This window comes from Pristiophorus japonicus, chromosome 17 (assembly GCF_044704955.1).
Source record: "Pristiophorus japonicus isolate sPriJap1 chromosome 17, sPriJap1.hap1, whole genome shotgun sequence".
Classification (NCBI taxonomy): domain Eukaryota; kingdom Metazoa; phylum Chordata; class Chondrichthyes; family Pristiophoridae; genus Pristiophorus; species Pristiophorus japonicus.
This window is the reverse complement of record NC_091993.1, coordinates 21,023,212-21,041,710: the sequence shown is the minus strand read 5'-3', so window position 1 is coordinate 21,041,710 and position 18,499 is coordinate 21,023,212. Positions and strand designations below refer to the sequence as shown.

The following is an 18,499-nucleotide window of genomic DNA, read 5'->3' as shown; positions in this document are numbered from 1 at the left end:
GGCCATGTTTCACCAGTGCCGAATTTAAAGAATTCATGACCCACAATGGGACCAAACATGCCACCTCGGTCCCGTTTAAACCAGCCTCCAATGGGCAGGCAGAGAGGGCAGTACAAACAATCAAACAGAGCCTCAAACGAGTCACAGAAGGCTCACTCCAAACCCGCCTGTCCCGAGTACTGCTCAGCTATCGCATGAGACCCCACTCGCTCACAGGGGTGCGCCCGGCTGAGCTACTCATGAAAAGGACACTTAAAACCAGACTCTCACTGCTTCACCCCAACCTGCATGATCAGGTAGAGAGCAGGCGGCAGCAACAAACTGAGGAGCTTATTGTTGTGTATCTGTAAAGCATGCACTCCCATGTTCCGCCACCAGGGAGCGCATCCCCTGAAGTCCCAAGGGATCCCAGCATCCCTTGGGAGCACTGTATATAAGCCGGCCCCTAAGGCCTGTTCCTCACTCTGGAGTGTCTTAATAAAGACTGAGGTCACTGTTACTTTAACCTCCCTGTGTGCAGTCTCATGTGTGTTAGGAACACAATACTTATAATATGTCATATTCGGTGTGAATTTTCAGACAATCTAATAGCAAGTGCAACAAATGCAGAAGCAGAATTTTCAATCAGATAACATGACTAGGTTAGGTCACAAAATACTACATCCTCACATGACAGGTCGCTCATTTCTCCCACTTAACAGTTTTCTTTAGGCTACTTGTTTCTGGGCTAGTGGGTGATATGGAGCCAGGGTCCAGTTAATAAACAAACATTGCTGAACAATAGATATTTCAAATGTTATTAAATCTCTCGCTAGTAAGTTGTACCTGTATAACTTTTATCAATTTCATAATTTACCTCAAGCATCAGCAAACCAATCATGTCTGTTGCTATATCTGATTGCAGGTCTCCCGATTCAACGAGTTGCATGCAGTGTTTGTAAACAAAAAGCCTCAGACAAATTCCTTCATTCTGAGAACACGGGGAACCTATAAAGGGGAAACAAAAGACGTACAGGTTGAATCTCTCTTATCCGGCACCCTCGGGGCCTGGCCTGTGCCGGATAAGGGATTTTGCCGGACGAGGGGAGGTCACGTTAAATTGGATGTACAGGTACTGAGCAAGGGATATCGGGGCTGGCTGGCTTGGGGCTGGGAGTGCGGCAGAGATCGTGTGTGGGGTGGCGGTGGATCACGGGGTCAGGCCAGCGATTGCAGGAGTCGGCAGCGAGGAAGGACTTCAATTTGTTCATGTCGGAGCGGCTGGGAATGGTGCCGGACGAGGGGTGGTGCCAGATAAGGGAGGTTCAACCAAAGAACATAAGAAATAGGAGCAGGAGTAGGCTATTCGACTTCTTGTGCCTGCTCCGCCATTCAATATGATCACGGCTGATCTTCTATCTCAACTCCACATTGTCATCCGATCCCCCATATCCCTTGATTCTCTTAATATCCAAAAAATCTATTGATCTCTGCCTTGAATTTACTCGATGACTAAGCCTCCACAGCCCTCTGGTGTAGAGAATTCCAAAGATTCACAACCCTCTGAATGAAGAAATTTCTCCTCATCTCAGTCCGAAATGGCCGACCCCTTATTTTGAGACTGTGACCCCTGGTTCTAGACTCCCCAGCCAAGGGAAACATCCTCCCTGCATCTACCTAGTCAAGCCTTGTAAGAATTTTGCATGTTTCAATGAGATCACCTCTCTTTCTAAGTTCCAGAAGGAGAGTAGATAGGCCCAATCTACTCTCATAGGACAGCAATGTGACTTTCCACCAATTTCACCAAACCAGAGATGAGAGATCAGGTGCGGCAGAGAGTTGGCACAATGTCCTTTCAAGTCTGGGACATGGATTCAAATCTAGACTTCTTTCTTAGCTGTTCTTAATAGGTACATTTTATCAGTGCAAAACGGCCCAGAATTTGTATCCCATTCACAGCAGGCACAAGAACAGCCAGATTAAGGCTCACAATTATAAATGTATTTTGTTCATTTATTTATTACCCAACCAGTGCAAATATTGGGCCTAAATCAGTAAAAGCCACTTTCAATTGTCTTCAATACTATATTAACACATTTATATTGCTGAAAATATAAATGTGTGTCCATAGTTTATTTTCTTTATGCAATAAACTATCAATGTGCATTTATTCCAACCAAGTAAGAAGAGTAAGGAGGCAGGGGGTGGAATCTGTTGCATGCTTACAACTGGAACATGATATACAAATGTTATCTCTTTTTGACACACTAACCTTTAAAAATAGCTCTCACAAGCATCCCAATTTCCTTCCCTTTCAAAGCATGACGGGTTATCAGGGCACCAACCTGTAACAAAAGAAGTCACAACATTCAAATTGTAAATTTAGACTGTTGACCAATTAAACAAAAATGAACAGTCAAAAGTCAAGGTTCATATGAGGCTGAATGTTATGTATCACACTATCCATAAAATCAGTCTAGAGTACACATTCCTTCTGTATAAAAATAACACCTTGTATTTATACATCACCTTTAATGTAGTAAAACGGTATTTGCAGAACCGAAGGAATTGCAGCAATTGCTCACCTCCTGCTCTTTCATGCGCTGCAGGCATTGCTGCAATCCTTCCAGATCCTCAGCTGTTGCCAAACCCAAAATCTTCTGATCCATCTCAGCTCACCTAAAAAAAAACTAGTGTTTAATAGAAAGACCTGCCTTTAATAGAATGCCTTACCACATCTCTCAGAAATATCTCAAGATGCTTCACATACAAAACCTGCTACAAGAACCCATCAAGAACAATGAAATGAATGACGAGTGCATCTGATTCAAGTCCCACTCCAGAGAATTGAGCACATAATCCGGGCCGACACTTCAGCGCAGTACTGAGGGAGTGCTGCACTGTTGGAGGTGTCGTCTTTCAAATGAAACATTAAAGTGATAAAAATGGATTATCTGGGTTTTTTCCCATTCTCTCTCTCTTGATTGCCTAGGCCCCAAGCTCTGGAATTCCCTGCCTAAACCTCTCCGCCTCTCTACCCCACTTCAAGACGCTCCTTAAAACATACCTCTTTGACCAAGCTTTTGATCACCTGCATTAATTTCTACTTATGTGGCTCGGTATCAAATTTTTAATCTCATAATACTCCTGTGAAGCACCTTGGGACATTTCACTACGTTAAAGGCGCTATATAAATAAAAGTTATTGTTGTTGTTGAAGGAAGGTTATTAACCAAAGTACCTGGAGAACTCGCTGCCCTTCATTGAATAGTGCAAATACAAATTGGAATTATCCCTGATGATTTTCTGTGAAACAATAAATTCAATGTGAATTTTCTCTGATCAATTGCGAAGAAAACAGTGGGATAAAATCTGTTAGATGCTTAAAATAGGCACATGCTGTACAAATGTACCACAACAGAGAGATAGAACTTAGTTTTAAAGTCTCGTACAAAGGACATGCAGCACACTGTACTGGAGTGCCATTATCAGACAATATGCAAAAAATCTGAATAAATTAGTGGACATTGCAGTCCATTTACGTGTAAAATCCTAAACTACAATGATATTTGCATTGGCCTTTCCTTGAAGCGTAGAGAAAGCCTAACCTGAAGTAAGCAGCACGAGGGCCACATTCCAGAAATGCAGATACCATTGTAAATGTAATTGGGACTGATGAAGGTAACAATAATTTCAGAACACAGCCAATTGATAGACAAGGCAGAAAAATGACAACCTGTGCCTTCTATTATATGTTAGTAAGATAAAACTACCCCAACAGTATTATTTACAGGACATTGCTAGACTTCTGTTGAATTGTATATCACAGGTAGGTAGATCATAGAAACAAACGTATGGAATCTTAGGGTACAAATCCTATCATGCAAATATTCTTTTGCTAGTTTATCATATACTTTGGTCCTATAAATAGTTAAACATACACACCATCCAAGTCTGTTCAAATAATTTTAATAATCTGTTGAGGGAACACAAGTTTTCCAGAAACTCCTCTTCTTTTTGGTTTGGAACAATCTTGGTGACAGGATTTAAATGCTAAAGACATAAAAGAGATAGTCAATATAGCAGCACGATTTCAGTAACTTTCTAAGGAGGTTGTATCGCGATACAACAATACACCCGTTTTAAATAGTCAATTCAAGTCATGATCAATCTAACCACACACGATACCCAGGATTTGAATCGAGAGCTGAAGAGGCATGATCAGCCACTGGGACTTATTAAATACCTTTCACATGTACGTACAAACTTTTGATTCCTAAGTGAAATAACTAGACTCACATCAGTCTGATATGCATTTCCCATCATGCAGCACTTGATCTGGGTGCTACGTAGCTGGAATCCAATGCAAGTAACTCCACGTGACTATTTATAACCTAACCTACCACTGTAATTCTAAGTAATATATTTGCAAATAAATTCAAATTTATTTCAACAAAATTCAAAATATACCCTTTAAGTGAGACTGATTGCAAACATATTTGACCTCTGATGAAGGATTCAACTGAAAACATTAACATGTCTTTTCTATTGCAAGTGCTGGCTATAACCTGCCTACATTTTTTATTTTTATTTCAGAATTCTAGCAGTAGTGTTCAGTCAAAATCACTAGATGGTCACCCCCAAAACCAGACAGACAAGAGTGTGGAAGCGGGTCGCCCTGACCAATGGGGACTCTGGGGAAGGGGATATCACTATGGCAGAGTGAGAGGAGAGTCACCCTGGCAGACATATTTGTGAGGAAGGGGAATCACTCTGGCACAGACACATTAGTGAGGAAGGGGAATCACCCTAGCACAGACACATTAGTGAGGAAGGGGAATCACCCTGGCACAGACACATTAGTGAGGAGGAGGAATCACCCTGGCACAGACACATTAGTGAGGAAGGGAAATCACCCTGGCAGAGTGAGAGGAGAGTCACCCTGGCAGAGTGAGAGGAGAGTCACCCTGGCACAGACACATTAGTGAGGAGGGGGACTCAGACTGGCAGAGTGAGAGGAGAGTCACCCTGGCACAATTAGTAGGGACTCTGGGGAGGATGAGCCACCTTGGCACAAAGGTGGTTGAGGAGGGGGTTACTCTACTGCTTGCCTGTAGTATTATTTTAATACAAATGTGGTACATCAGTTCCGCTCTCCTCAAGCATAAAGACAGCCCCTTCTATATATACACACACACACATACTCCGAGCCCTGTTTGGCCTCAGACTGGAATTGCTCTCACAGGATTGAGGCACCAAACCCGGTCTGCCAAGTGACACCTGGCCTACCCTGCGCATCCCCACCCCGCAGCGTTACCTTTGCCCGGGCTCGGACTCACACGGACAACACCACCATCGCACGGCCCGCGCAAATACAGCCGTCCTATTGGCCAGCACTAACCCCAACTCTCTCCTCGCATTGGTCCAGACCGCGGCCAATCCGCTCCACGCAGACGCCAAAAAGGCGAGCCCGCCCTTTCGTTGGTCCGTCGCTGCCATTGGACAGCGAATCTGTCAATCGACAACGGGACCCCTGTGGATTGGTCCGTCTCTGAGACCCTGAGCTGCGGTTCGGATGAATGGAGTTTCTTCAAATAAAATAGCAACTGGATCCAAACAAGCAGCACCGGCAGATTAATTGCATCTCGCAATAAATTAAATGAACTTCATTCAAAACGAACTGACAGGAGAATAAAAAATAGTTTCAAACCCGTTCCCTAAGGGTCTTGATGAATTGCAAGCCTGAGTTCAATAAAAAATCTAAAACACGGTCCCCAATAACTGTTTTTCATTAAAACTGATTCTGAATCGTAGGTTTTTAATCGGCTGTTTGTTGGTGTTAGTTGAAGAAAAATATCTGGAAAAAGTCCCTGATGTAACTAACAAAACCTTTTGTGGTAGGATCCTAAGCCCAAACAGATGGGGTATCTCCATGGGCCAGTGGCGCAATGGATAACGCGTCTGACTACGGATCAGAAGATTCTAGGTTCGACTCCTGGCTGGCTCGAAATTTTTTATTCAAGAAAACTTAAAAAACAATGTGAGAATGCTAAATAAATGTATGTTCCTAATTCTACAATTATTAGAATTTTTATATTTATGTGAATAAATAAATTAGGCATAAATGTTAAAATTCCTGCTTACAACAACAAGAACTTGCATTTATATAGCACCTTCAACGTAGTAAAATGTCCCAAGGTGCTTCACAGAAGCCTTATCAAACAAAATTTGACACTGAGCCATTAAGGAGATATTAAGACAGATGACCAAAAACGTGGTAAAAGAGGTTTTAAGGTGATTCTTCAAGGAGAAAAGAGAGGTAGGGAGGCAGAGAGGTTTAGGGAGGGAATTCCAGAGCTCAGGCTGAAGTCACAGCCACCAATAGCTGAGCACTTAAAAGTAGGGATGCTCAAGAGGGCATTAGAGGAGCACAGATATTGCGGAAGGTTGTAGGGCTGGAGGAGATTACAGAGAAAGGGAGGGGCAAGGTCATGGAGGAGTTTGAAAACAAAGATGAGAGTTTTAAAATCGAGACGTTGCTTAACGAGGAGCCAATGTAGGTGAGCGAGGACAGGGGTAATGCACAATATTCCTGTTTAGCTGCGCAGCCACACAGTCGCGCAGCAATTTGCAACTCCTGTGCTGGCAGCTCAGCGCCGTTCTAATGGCAAAAAACATGCATGTGGGGTAATCTGAATGGACCACACAGCCCCTTAAAGGGGCCGTGCACCTCCTAAAAAATGAGCAGGAACATTGGTGATGAGTGAACGGGATTTGGTGCGAGTTAGGCCACAGGCAGCAGAGCTTTGGGTGGTAGAACGTGGGAGGCCGGCCAGAAGTGCATTGGAATAGTCAAATCGCGGGGTAACAAAGGCATGGATGAGCGTTTCAGCAGCAGATGAGCTGAGGCAGGAGCAAAGTCAAGCGATGTTTCAGAGATGAAAATAGGCGATCTTGGTGGTGGTGCGGCTACGTGGTCGGAAGCTAATCTCGAAGTCAAATATGACACCAAGATTGCGAACAGTCTGATTCAGCCTCAGGCAGTTGCCAGAGAGAGGGATGGAGTTGGTGGCTAGGGAATGGAGTTTGTGGTGGGGGCTGAAGACAATGGCTTCGGTCTTCCTAATATTTAGTTGGAGGAAATTTCTGCTCATCCCGTACTGGATGCAGTCTGACAACTTAAGGCCAGTGGAGGGGTCAAGAGAGATGGTAATGAGGTAGAGTTGGGTATTGTCAGCATACATGCCAAATTCATTCAACTCTAGGGGCTGGGATTTAACTATATTATGCCTGGGCTATTTACGCGTTTTGTTTACTGAAAAGTACACTTTGTACTTTGTCCAAGAATAATGATAACATTGAACTTTTGTTAATGTTTGAGGGACAAGGTATCTATCTGTATTTCCATGCTTTGTTTAGTAACGTAAATCAGGAATTTTATTCTTGAATGATTACAGATGCAGCTACAGAGAACAGTGAAGGTGTTATATACAAAATAATGGTTAACAAAAGGTATCTAGGTAGCCAAAGCACACACTTCATGCCATCTGAGTTTTGAAACCTTTCTTGTTTTGTTTCAGATTCCAGAATTTCAATTTTTTTTAAAATCTAATTATTATTAATTTAGCTTGTCCTGTTCTACATTTTTCAGCCTTGTATCCCCCACTCTCTTCACCCCAACATTGTGCCTACAGCCATCTACACTCCTAAACTCTGGAATTCCCTCCTTAAACCTCTCCACCTTCCCATGCCTCCTTAAAAACCACCTCTCTGAGTAAGCTTTAGTCACTCCTCCTAATAAATCCTTTTTTGGCTCAGTGTTTTGCTGTTGTCGTTCCCTGTTAGAAAATTTGAAAATGATGTTCGTGGGTCATGAACTGGAAAAGACTGCAGTCCATCCAGCCAGGCCCAATCATCCATTCCCTCAGTTATCTATGTCATTCTCTTGTAAAATTATGTACACTATTTGCTTCCACTGCCTCCCAGGGCAGTCAATTCTATATAACAACAACAACTTCCAAGGCGCTTCGCAGGAGCAATACGAAAGAAAATTTGACACCGAGCCACATAAGGAGATTTTAGGGCAGATGGCCAAAATCTTGAACAAAGAGGTACGTTTTAAGGAGAGTCTTAAAGGAAGAAAGAAGGGTAGAGAGACAGGGAGGTTTAGGGAGGAAATTCTAGAGCTTAGGGTCTCGGCAGCTGAAGGCATGACCACCAATGGTGGAGCGATTAAAATCAGGGATGCACAAGAGGCCAGAATTGGGGGAATGCAGAGATCTCTGAGGGTTGTAGGGTTGGAAGAGATTATAGAGATAGGGAGGGGTGAGGCAACGGAGGGGTTTGAAAACATGGATGAGAAGTTTTGAATCGAGGCATTGCTTATCCGGGAACCAATGTAGATCAGCGAGCACAGGGGTGATGTGTGAGCGGGACTTGGTGCGAGTTAGGACATGGGTAGCTGAGATTTGTTGACCTCAAGTTTACGTAGGGTAAAACATGGGAGCCGAACCAGGAGTGCGTTAGAATAGTCAAGTCTAGAAGTAACAAATGTAAATATATTCACCACCTACTACATAAAGTAATTAAATCTAAACTGCCTGTGTACCTACAGTGGGTGGTACCAACGACATAGGTAGAAAAAAAGATGAGGTCCTGCAGGCAGATTTTAGGGAGCTAGGAAAGAGATTAAAAAACAGAACTTCAAAGGTAGTAATCTCTGGATTACTCCCTGTGCCACACGTGAGCAGGGATGTTTGCTAGTGCTGTTGAGGAATGCTTAAACTAAGTTGGCATGGGGATGGTCACCAGGACATAGCATTAGAAAGGAGAAACAAAGGGCACAAAGGATTGAGAGAGATGGATAGCACTAAAGCAAGATATTAGGTGGAGTCAGAATAAGAGAGAACACAGGATGGTCTAAGATAGATTTATAATGTATATATGTGAATGCACAAAGCATAGTAAGCAAGGTTGGTAAGGTGCAGGCGCAAATAGCCACATGGGAATATGATGTTGTGGCAATAACTGACAGCTGGCTCAAAAAGGGCAGGATTGGGTACTAAATATTTCTGGATAGAGGGTGTTCAGGAAAGATATGGAAGGAAAGATAGGAGATAGTGTGGCAGTATTGAATAAATAAAATGTTACAGTGCTGGAGAGAGAAGATGTCCCGGAGGGGTCAAGGACAGAATCGATATGGCTAGAGTTACGAAATAATAATAATAATTATCATCATCATAGGCAGTCCCTTGAAATCGAGAAAGACTTGCTTCCACTCCAGAAGTGAGTTCTCAGGTGACTGAACAGTAATTCTGGAATTACAGACACTGTCGCAGATGGGACAGACAGTGGTTGAAGGAAAAGGTGGGTGGGGAGTCTGGTTTGCCACACGCTCCTTCCGCTGCCTGCGCTTGTTTTCTGCATGCTCTCGGCGACGAGACTCGAGGTGCTCAGCGCCCTCCTGGATGCTCTTCCTCCACTTAGGGACACAAGGAATAATAGAGGTGCCATTAAACTACTAGGTGTATTCTATAGGCAACCAACTAGTGGGAAAAATATGGAGGAGCAAATTTGCATAGAAATTACAGAGAGATGCAAGAACTACAGAGTAGTGATAATGGGGGACTTCAACTATGCTAATATAGACTGTGATAATAACAGTGTAAAGGACAGAGGGAGAAGAATTTCTGAGGTATTTTCAGGAGAACTTTCTTGATCAGTATATTTCTGGCCCAAGGAAGGAAGCATTGCTGGATCTGGTTTTGGGGAATGCCTTAGTGTCAGTAGGTAAACATTTGGGGAACAGTGATCATAAGGTTTAAATTAACTATGGAAAAGGACAGAGGGAGTAATCTAGAATAAAAATTATTTAATTGAAGGAAGGGAAATTTCAGTGGGACGAGAACGGACATGGCCCAGGTAAATTGGAATCAAAGATTGGCAGGCAAAACTTTAGTGAAACAATGGGCTGCCTTTAAAGAGGAAATAGTTCAGGTACAGTTGAGGTACATTCCTACTAGGGGGAAAGGTAGGGCAACTAAAGTCGGAGCTCCCTGGATGACGAAAAGAGATAGGGAGTAAGATGAAGCAGAAAAAGAGCATGTATGTCAGGTCGAGAATACATCTGAAAATCTAGCTAAATATAGAAAGTTCAGAGGAGAAGTTAAAAAGAAAATAAGAGGGGCAAAGAAAGGGTATAAGAGTAGAATGGCAGCTAATATAAAAGCTAATCCAAAAGTCTTCAATAGGCATATAATTAGTAAATGGGTAGCGAGTGGAGGGGTGGGGCCAATTAGGGAATAAAAAGGAGACCTACACATGGAGGCAAAGGGTATTGCTGAGGTACTAAATGAGTACTTTGGATCTGTCTTCACCAAGGAAGACGGTGCTGCCATAGATATAGTAAAGGAGGACTCTGTGGAAGACATGAGTGAGAAAGGACACATGGATCTGGATCTGGAGCATATACTAGATATTGTTCACCTGAATCACATAGTACACAGAGGGAGGATGGGATGCAGTTACCGATTGGAAGGATGTCTTGTCTGGGGGTGAGAAATAAAGAATGGGCATGGCACAAATGTTTTATCACAAAAAGAAAGGCTTGCATTTATACAGCACCTTTCATGACCACTGGACGTCCAAGAGTGCTTTACAGCCAATGAAGTACTTTTTTTTTTGGAACTGTTGTAATGTGGGAAAAACAGCAGCCAATTTGCGCATAGCAACTTCCACAAATAGCAATATCATAATGACCTGCAGTTACAGCAGGAGCAGTGAGCTCGGGGCGAGAAAATGGAGAGGGATGTGATCAGGACCCAGGAGAGCCGTGAATTTGGGGCCAGAAGAGGTGAGGGCCCAGGGACAGCACGGGCCAGCCCACACTGCGATATGTGTGTGCACTAGGCCCGTGCAGCAGAGCTGGTCTTCAGTCGTCTTGGTTAACCCTTGCCACTGGACCAAGACCTAGCTCTGTCAGGCCTGTGTGGTGGCTGGTGTGCAATGGCCACCACATGTTAAAAAAATCCATGCCCAGGCATCTTCTACCCTTCAAGATGTAGTTCGGAATCTGGAATATTAGGTCCTTCATTAAAACACCTGTGAACTCATTCCCTTTTGGTGTGGAAGCAAGTCATCCTCGTTTCGAGGGACTGCTTATGATGATATGCAACGAGGGGGAAGAGGAGATACTGAATGGGATAAGAATTTGATAAAGACAAGGTACTAGAAAGGCTGGCTGTACTTAAAGTAAATAAATCACCAGGACCAGATGGAATGCATTCTAGGATGCTGAGGGAAGTGAAGGAAGAAATCACGGAGGTACTGGCCATAATCTTCCAATCCTCCTTAGAAACAGGGGTGGTACCAGAGGACTGGAGAATTGCAAATGTTACACCCTTGTTCAATAAAGGGTGTAAAGATAAACCCAGCAACTGCAGGCCAGTCAGTTTAACCTCAGTAGTTGGGCAGCTTTTAGAAACAATAATCAGGAACAAAACTGACAGTAACTTGGACAAGTATGGATTAATTAAGGAAAGCCAGCATGGATTTGTTAAAGGCAAATTGTGTTTAACCAACCTGATCGAGCTTTTGATGAGGTAACAGAAAGGGTTGATGAGGATAATGCAGTTGATGTGGTGTACATGAATTTCCAAAAGGCATTCAACAAAGTACCACATAATAGGCTTGCCAGCAAAGTTGGAGCCCATGGGATAAAAGGGACGGTGGCAGCATGAATATAAAATTGGCTAAGTGACAGGAATGGGGAGTAGTGGTGAACGGTTGTTTTTCGGATTGGAGGAAGGTATACAGTGGTGTTCCCCAGCAGTTGGTACTAGGACCACTGCTTTTCTTGATATATATTAATGACTTGGATGTGGGTGTACAGGGCACAATTTCAAAATTTGCAGATGACACAAAACTTGGAAGTATAGTGAACAGTGAAGAGGACATAGACAGGCTTGTGGAATGGACTGACACATGGCAGATGAAATTTAATGCAGAAAAGTGTGACGTGATACATTCTGGTAGAAAGAATGAGGCGAGGAAACATAAACTAAAGGGTACAATCCTAAAGGGGGGCATGAACAGAGAAATCTAGGGGTATATGTGTACAAACTGTTGAAGGTGGCAGGGCAGGTTGAGAAAGCAGTTTAAAAAAAGCTTATAGGATCCTGGGCTTCATAAATAGAGGTTATAGAGTGCAAAAGCATGGAAATTATGATGAACCTGGTTTGGCCTCAACTGGAGTATTTTGTCCAATTCTGGACACCGCACTTTAGGAAGGATGCGAAGGCCTTAGAGAGGGTACAGAGGAGATTTACTAGAATGGTACCAAGGTTGCAGGACTTCAGTTACATGGATAGATTGGAGAAGCTGGGGTTGTTCTTCTTAGAGCAGAGTAGTTTGATAGGTGATTTGACTGAGGTGTTCAAAATCATGAGGGGTCTGGACAGAGTAGATAAAGAGGAACTGTTCCCATTGGCAGAAGGGTCGAGAACCAGAGGACACTGATTTAATGTGTTTGGCAAAAGAACCAAAGGTGACATAAGAAAAAACTTCTTTACACAGTGAGTGGTTAGGATCGGGAATGCATTGCCTGAAAGGGTGGTGGAGGCAGTCTCAATTACGGCTTTTGAAAGGGAGTTGAATAAGTACATGAAAGAAAAAAAATTGCAGGGCTACGGGGAGAGGGCAGGGAAGTGGGACTAGCTGAGGTGCTCTTGCAGAGAGCTGACATGGGCTCGATGGGCCAAAAGGCCTTCTTCTGTGCTATAACCATTCTATGGCGAGGAGGCCCCGACCTGCATAAGAACACCAGTGGCAGGTTGGGGCCATAAAAGGAGCGACGAGTGGCCTTGGGAGTGGCTTGGAGGCATACTACTCCAGGGAGCAGTGTGAGCTGGTGCAAGAGGGTGACGGCAGCGAAGAGTGACGTCATCAATGTCCAGGTCGGTGATTGGAGCGTGGGCAGGTACTGCGGGAGTGACGAGGTCAGGGCGAAAAAACGCGAGAGACTGTGGAGGGATGTGATCGGGGCCCAGGGGAGGCATGAGTTCGGGGGCCAGGGGCCCAGGGGCAGCACGGGCCAGCCCACACTGCGATATGTGTACAAGCACTAGGTCCGTGCAGCAGAGCTGGTCTCCAGTCGTCTTGTTTAATCCTTGCCACTGGACCAAGACTGTGTGGTGGCTGGTGTGCAATGGTAAAAAAATCCACGCACAGGCATTTTCCACCCTTGAGGATGTAGTTCGGGTCCTTCATTCGAAATGCCTGTGAGCTCATCCTTTTTTGGCGTGGAAGCAAGTCATCCTCGTTTCGAGGGACCGCCTATGATGATGATGATGAACCATTCTATGCTTCTATGATACCTTCCCTATTCTAAGTTTGAGCCTGTGTCCCCATTCTAGAATTCCTGGCCATCTTATATATTATCTGGCTTCAATTTACATATTTCCCGAGGTATTTTGAATACTGGAGTATATCTCCAAAGTAAACTGTTAGCGTTAGTGTTTTCTCAGAAGAATCACTCAACACTCAGAGTCGGTTCCAATGCTGATGCGGCCTTTATTACGTTTAGCGGGGAGGAAATCACAAGACTGAGTCCAGGCTTCTCTCCACAGAACAAAGGGTTACATTCACTTTTATATGTTTCACAACAGTTACAAACAGTTTACTACAGTTACACAGCCCATCACGGCTGGACACAAGCCAATCACAACGATTATAGATTACATATAGGTTCTTTTAACCCAATAGAATTCCCCTTATGTCTCAGGAACCATGTGTTCGTCTCTTGTCAGCTTGGGCTGATTGATATAGGTTCTCTCACTAGTTCTTTCTTTTTGGAGAAATAATTGGTTTATAACCTTGTTTACAGGAGATGGGTTCTCTTATCTCTTTCTTCCTGGGGAATTAATTGGTTTATGGTCTTGAATATGGGAGATGGGTTCTCTCCTCATTATTCTTATCCTGCATCCAAGGCATTCCTATAGTGGGCCTCACAGGGTTATTGCTCGGTCATTGAACATTCAACAGTTCACAGCTTGACTACCTGATTTCCCATCATGCCTGGGCAGCCATTTTATGTGTGGCCACTTTAAACTTATATGCGTTTAGATATATCTAGCAGGTGCCTAATGCCTAGTATTCTGGTATATTCTAAAGGTGCCTACCTCCTACAACATAAACAATCCCAGGCTTTTTAATCTATCCTCATAGCTCAGATGCCTTAAGCTAAGTATCAGCCTGGTTGCCTTTTTCTGTATTGCCTCCAATGTCTACATAGCCTTGTTGCAGTACCACAACCAGAATTTTGTACAGTACTATGGGTACATTAATCTGCATAGGCTCAGAGCTCCATGTGTTGGTGCTCTATTCCTCTCTAGATATGGATAACATTATTTCGAACAGTCTGTTTTTTGCAAGGACATCAGCCCTTCTTCCACTCCCCTTTCATACTGATCATGTGGCGGCCAGAAAACAGTTGCGTTTTCTGGTGATACCCCCCTCCCCCCCACCACACCTTCCTTTGCCCCCTCATCCCTCCTCTGCACCCCTGGGTGGAAGGAGAGTTTGAGTGTGAAGGCAATCTTGCACTTAAATGGCTATTTGTAAAATGGTTCTGGCAAACATGTGGGTGAGCCGATAGTAGCGGAATGCTTTCTTACCTGCGCATGGCGCATTGCTCTAAAAAGAGGTGAATGTGTAAAAAAAACTATTATACAATGTATGAACCTCTGTTTCCCATATCCTAACCCTCACAAAGTCCCACTCAACCTATACTCCTGTATTCACTGACCTACTTTGGTCGCCGTTCCGCCAACCCCTTTGATTTTAAAATTCTCATCCTTGTGTTCAAATCCCTGCATGGCCTCACCCCTCCTTATCTGTGTAATTTCATCCAGCCTTACAACAATGCAAGAACTTTGTGTTCCTCCAACTCTGGCCTCTTGTGCATCTCTCACTCCCTTCACCCCACCATTGGCGCCGTGACTTCAGCCATCGACGCATGAGTTCTGAAATTCCCTCTCTAAACCTTTTCACCTCCTTTAATACGCGCCTCAAAACCCATCTCTTTGACTAAGCATCTAGTCACCCGTTCTAATATTCTCTTCTTTGGCTCAATGTGAATATCTGTGTGATAATGCTCCTGTGAAGCACCTTGGGACATTTTCTTGCATCAATGGCACTATATAAACGCAAGTTGTTGTTGATTTGAATCTGGTTGTTCCGTTCCCATCTTTTCTGCACGTGTCTAATGCTTTAGCGCTTGCACCAAAGAAATAAGCTGCAACGCACATAGGGGCAACCTCAGCCAGGCAGAAATCCGCTGTTTGCGCGGCCCCTGTGCAAACAGCACAATTGGGGGCTTGGAATGCTGACAATTCTATTTTATGCTTTTAAATACTGGTGTAGCTCTCATGAAAAATAAATTTGCAGATAAGAAAGAAAGACTTGCATTTTTTTTTAGCAACTTTCATGTTCACCGCACATCCCAAAGCACTTCAAAGACAATTAAGTACTTTTGGAGTGAAGCCACTGTTGTAATGTCAGAAATGCAGCAGAGAATTTGTGCACAGCAAACTCCCATAAACAGCAATGTGATAATGAGATCATCTGTTTTTAATGATGTTGGTTGAGAGATAAATTTTGGCCAGAATACCAAGTATAACTCCCCTGCTCTTCTTGGAAGTAGTGCCATAGGATCTTCCACATCTACCTGAGAGGGCAGGCAAGTCTCAATTCAATGTCTCATCTGGAAGATCAGCACTGCACTGGAGTGTCAGACTAGATTTTTGTGTTCAAGTCCCTGGAGTGGGACTTGAACCCATAACTTCTGGCTCAGATGCAAGGGTGCTACCCACTGAGCCACAGCTGACACTAGCTGCTTCTTGATTCTTCGGAGTGAGACTGCCCCTCCTCCTAGTTACAGTAATGATTATTTCTCAGAAGTGTTAACCTGTCTTCCCACCAAACACAACCAGGCACTGATAACCACAGAAATGTATGATCCGGAAAATAGCTTTAAACGTAAATCTGTAACAGTTGTGGTGTGCAATGAACATCTGAAAAGATCATTTTCATCTTTTATTTAACGGAGGAGGGGTAATTTGAAATTCTGTAGCACACATTGCAAAGGTTAAGTGGGATTCTGCACTGTGAGACATAACTACATATAACAAGACAGAAAACACTGAATAATGCAATGAAATTAATAACGGCAGAATATTTTAATACATTTTTATTTATGTCACGTAACGTTTACTGATGCAATTAGACAATCGTAAATGTTATAAATATATTGAAACACAAAGTGACTACTGCAAAGAACATGGTGTTACAGCATGATCATGTGAGCTGTCAAAAATGTGAAGCATTCTACAAGTTGAATTACAAAAATTGTATAGTGTTGTGGAATATTAAAAATATAACACTCCACACAAAGTCCATATGTAGAAAAAAGAATTGTTTATTTAAACCTGATCGATCAAGGGAGATCCCGTTGCATCAGTACCGTTACTGGATGCAATCCTCATCGGTCTCGTGGAACAGCCTGGGCTGTTACATTTTATACATTCAAAATACAGTCAAAATAATGAAACTACGCGGGGAAGTGTTCCATGGGTTATTTGCCACAAGTCCCCGGCCATCTACTACTAATACATTGGTTAATACAGTTACAGTAATTTCATTGGTTAATACAGTTACGGCCACTTTGGCTGGGAGGCCCCTGTGGGTTACGTGTTACATTTCTGTGAACTTTGTTCCCAAGCATGAACTCTTAGATGGTGTCCTTGATAAGTACATCTGGTTATTCTCATTACAAAGAGGCTTTGTTTTCTGCTATCTCGTGTGACTCGAAAATGGCTGCCTCAGCATATTATTTTACGAGCTGTCTACATTTGTCTTGTATGTGCTCTCAAGAGAGGTTATCTCCTCAGAGAATGTTCTGACCTTAGGCCTTGCCCCTTGTGAGACCCTTTGTTCTTTGTTTCAGCCTTAATTGCTGGAATGCAGGACTCAGCTATTCTGCCATGAACACATTTCTTTCAGCCTTTCTTGCTTAAGATTTTAACTTTACTAAATTACTTTTCCCCTGATTAATTTTTTTGCTACTACTTACAGCAATCTTTTTGAGAGTCTGTTGAACGAACAAGTGTGAGCAAATTCTCAAAGGTTCTGCATTAAGCATAGTGGTAACAATTCTGGACAAGTTAACCACTAGAACAAAGAAATTGTACTATTAACCTTTGCAGACAGATCGCTTCTTGTTTTATTTTATTAGGTTTGCCTTATATGAAGTTATTTTTCTCTTCTCATATGATAAGTAGACATACTGTGCGTCAACCGTTAACGGGATACAAGTGGTCAGGTTCATTTATGCTTTTAGAGCTTAAATAGCAGGATAGTGAGCATCTTTGGCAAACATATCTCCAAGAAGAAGGAAGCTGACAGAGACAGGCTAGACAGACACTGGTACCTCCCAGATCGGTAATGTACGATCTGTTTATGAATCAAGGTTATAAAGGAATTCTGTGTCGTGGATTGTTTCATTTTCTTGGCCGAGAAATTCGGGTTATTTGCTCCTCCCAGGGACGCTAACGGGGTGCAAATGACTTTGTGACCGGGCACGACACCGCTAACGACTCCCGCTAAATTCAGCAGGAGTTTAGCGGTGGCGGTAACCCGTAACGCCCTGCTCTGCTGTGCTGATGTTATCACCATGCGCAGCACCCCATTAGCGCCCCAGACCCTAAATTAGGTATCGCCCCCCTGAAGCTGCGCCGGGCGATGACAAGCGACAGCTTCAGGTGACGTGTACTGGGCAGCCGTCCACTCGCAGGACTAAAGTTAAAAGGGAGGTGTGCTGCCATTAAAAAAAAATCAGCAATATTTTTTTTGTGCGCCCTGTTGCCGCTTTGAACATGGGGTCCATGCCGCGATCAGTCAGCCCGGCACTCTGCTTTGAGTGCCGGGCTGTTGGCATGGCATCCTGCTCCACCGTGGTAGAAGTAGAAACCTTTTTTTGCTGCTGAGTATGCAGCTTGGGCCCTCCCCTTTAATTCCGGGAAGAGCCTCTCCTACGCGACAGCGCTATGTGACACAGTGCATAGCGGTGCACCCTGCTCCCGAGGCGTACGCCCCGCTACTGTCCCAGAAAGGAAGTGGAACACTTGATTTTGCGCTCAACTTCCTTTCGGGGGCGGCAACCCTAATTTCTTGCGAGAGGCGAGACTTCTGCACCTGGCGCAAAGTCTCGCGCTTATCGAGTGATACGTGGTACCGTATTTTTCCTCCGAAAGTCTCTAACCCAAATAACTTAAGACTAAGGATGAAAGTATAGAAATGATCATAAACCTTTGATTAATATAACATTGTCACAACTAGTAATGTAAAGTTTTGGAAGATAATTTAAAATATTGTGTTTCATTAAATACCCAAAACATAAAATGCTGGAATGCTATTTCTCTGAGGTCATTCCAACAATTCTGGCAGCGGTGCAACTAGCAATTGGC

General features: G+C 43.5%; 1 protein-coding gene and 1 non-coding gene across 5 annotated transcripts in view; one reads left to right on the top strand and one right to left on the bottom strand.

Annotated features, from left to right (window-relative positions):
- The window catches only part of fanci (FA complementation group I), a 90,043-nt gene extending 84,677 nt beyond the window's left edge, over nucleotides 1–5,366 (bottom strand). For 2 of the 4 annotated variants that reach the window (XM_070858457.1, XM_070858460.1), the window contains exons 1-6: nucleotides 5,296–5,366; nucleotides 3,924–4,031; nucleotides 3,220–3,284; nucleotides 2,565–2,658; nucleotides 2,252–2,324; nucleotides 857–987 (exon numbers count right to left, since the gene is read on the bottom strand). In XM_070858457.1, the coding sequence (XP_070714558.1) occupies nucleotides 857–987; nucleotides 2,252–2,324; nucleotides 2,565–2,648 (288 nt within the window). In that variant the 5' untranslated portion in view covers nucleotides 2,649–2,658; nucleotides 3,220–3,284; nucleotides 3,924–4,031; nucleotides 5,296–5,366. Of the gene's footprint in view, nucleotides 1–856; nucleotides 988–2,251; nucleotides 2,325–2,564; nucleotides 2,659–3,219; nucleotides 3,285–3,923; nucleotides 4,032–4,277; nucleotides 4,347–5,221; nucleotides 5,243–5,295 lie in introns of those variants that run through there. The other 2 variants (XM_070858459.1, XM_070858458.1) reach the window with 2 other exon arrangements.
- Nucleotides 5,367–5,912: 546 nt separating this feature from the next.
- Nucleotides 5,913–5,985, top strand: trnar-acg (transfer RNA arginine (anticodon ACG)). Its single transcript has one exon. It is a non-coding gene; the product is annotated as a tRNA-Arg (tRNA).
- Nucleotides 5,986–18,499: the final 12,514 nt, after the last annotated feature.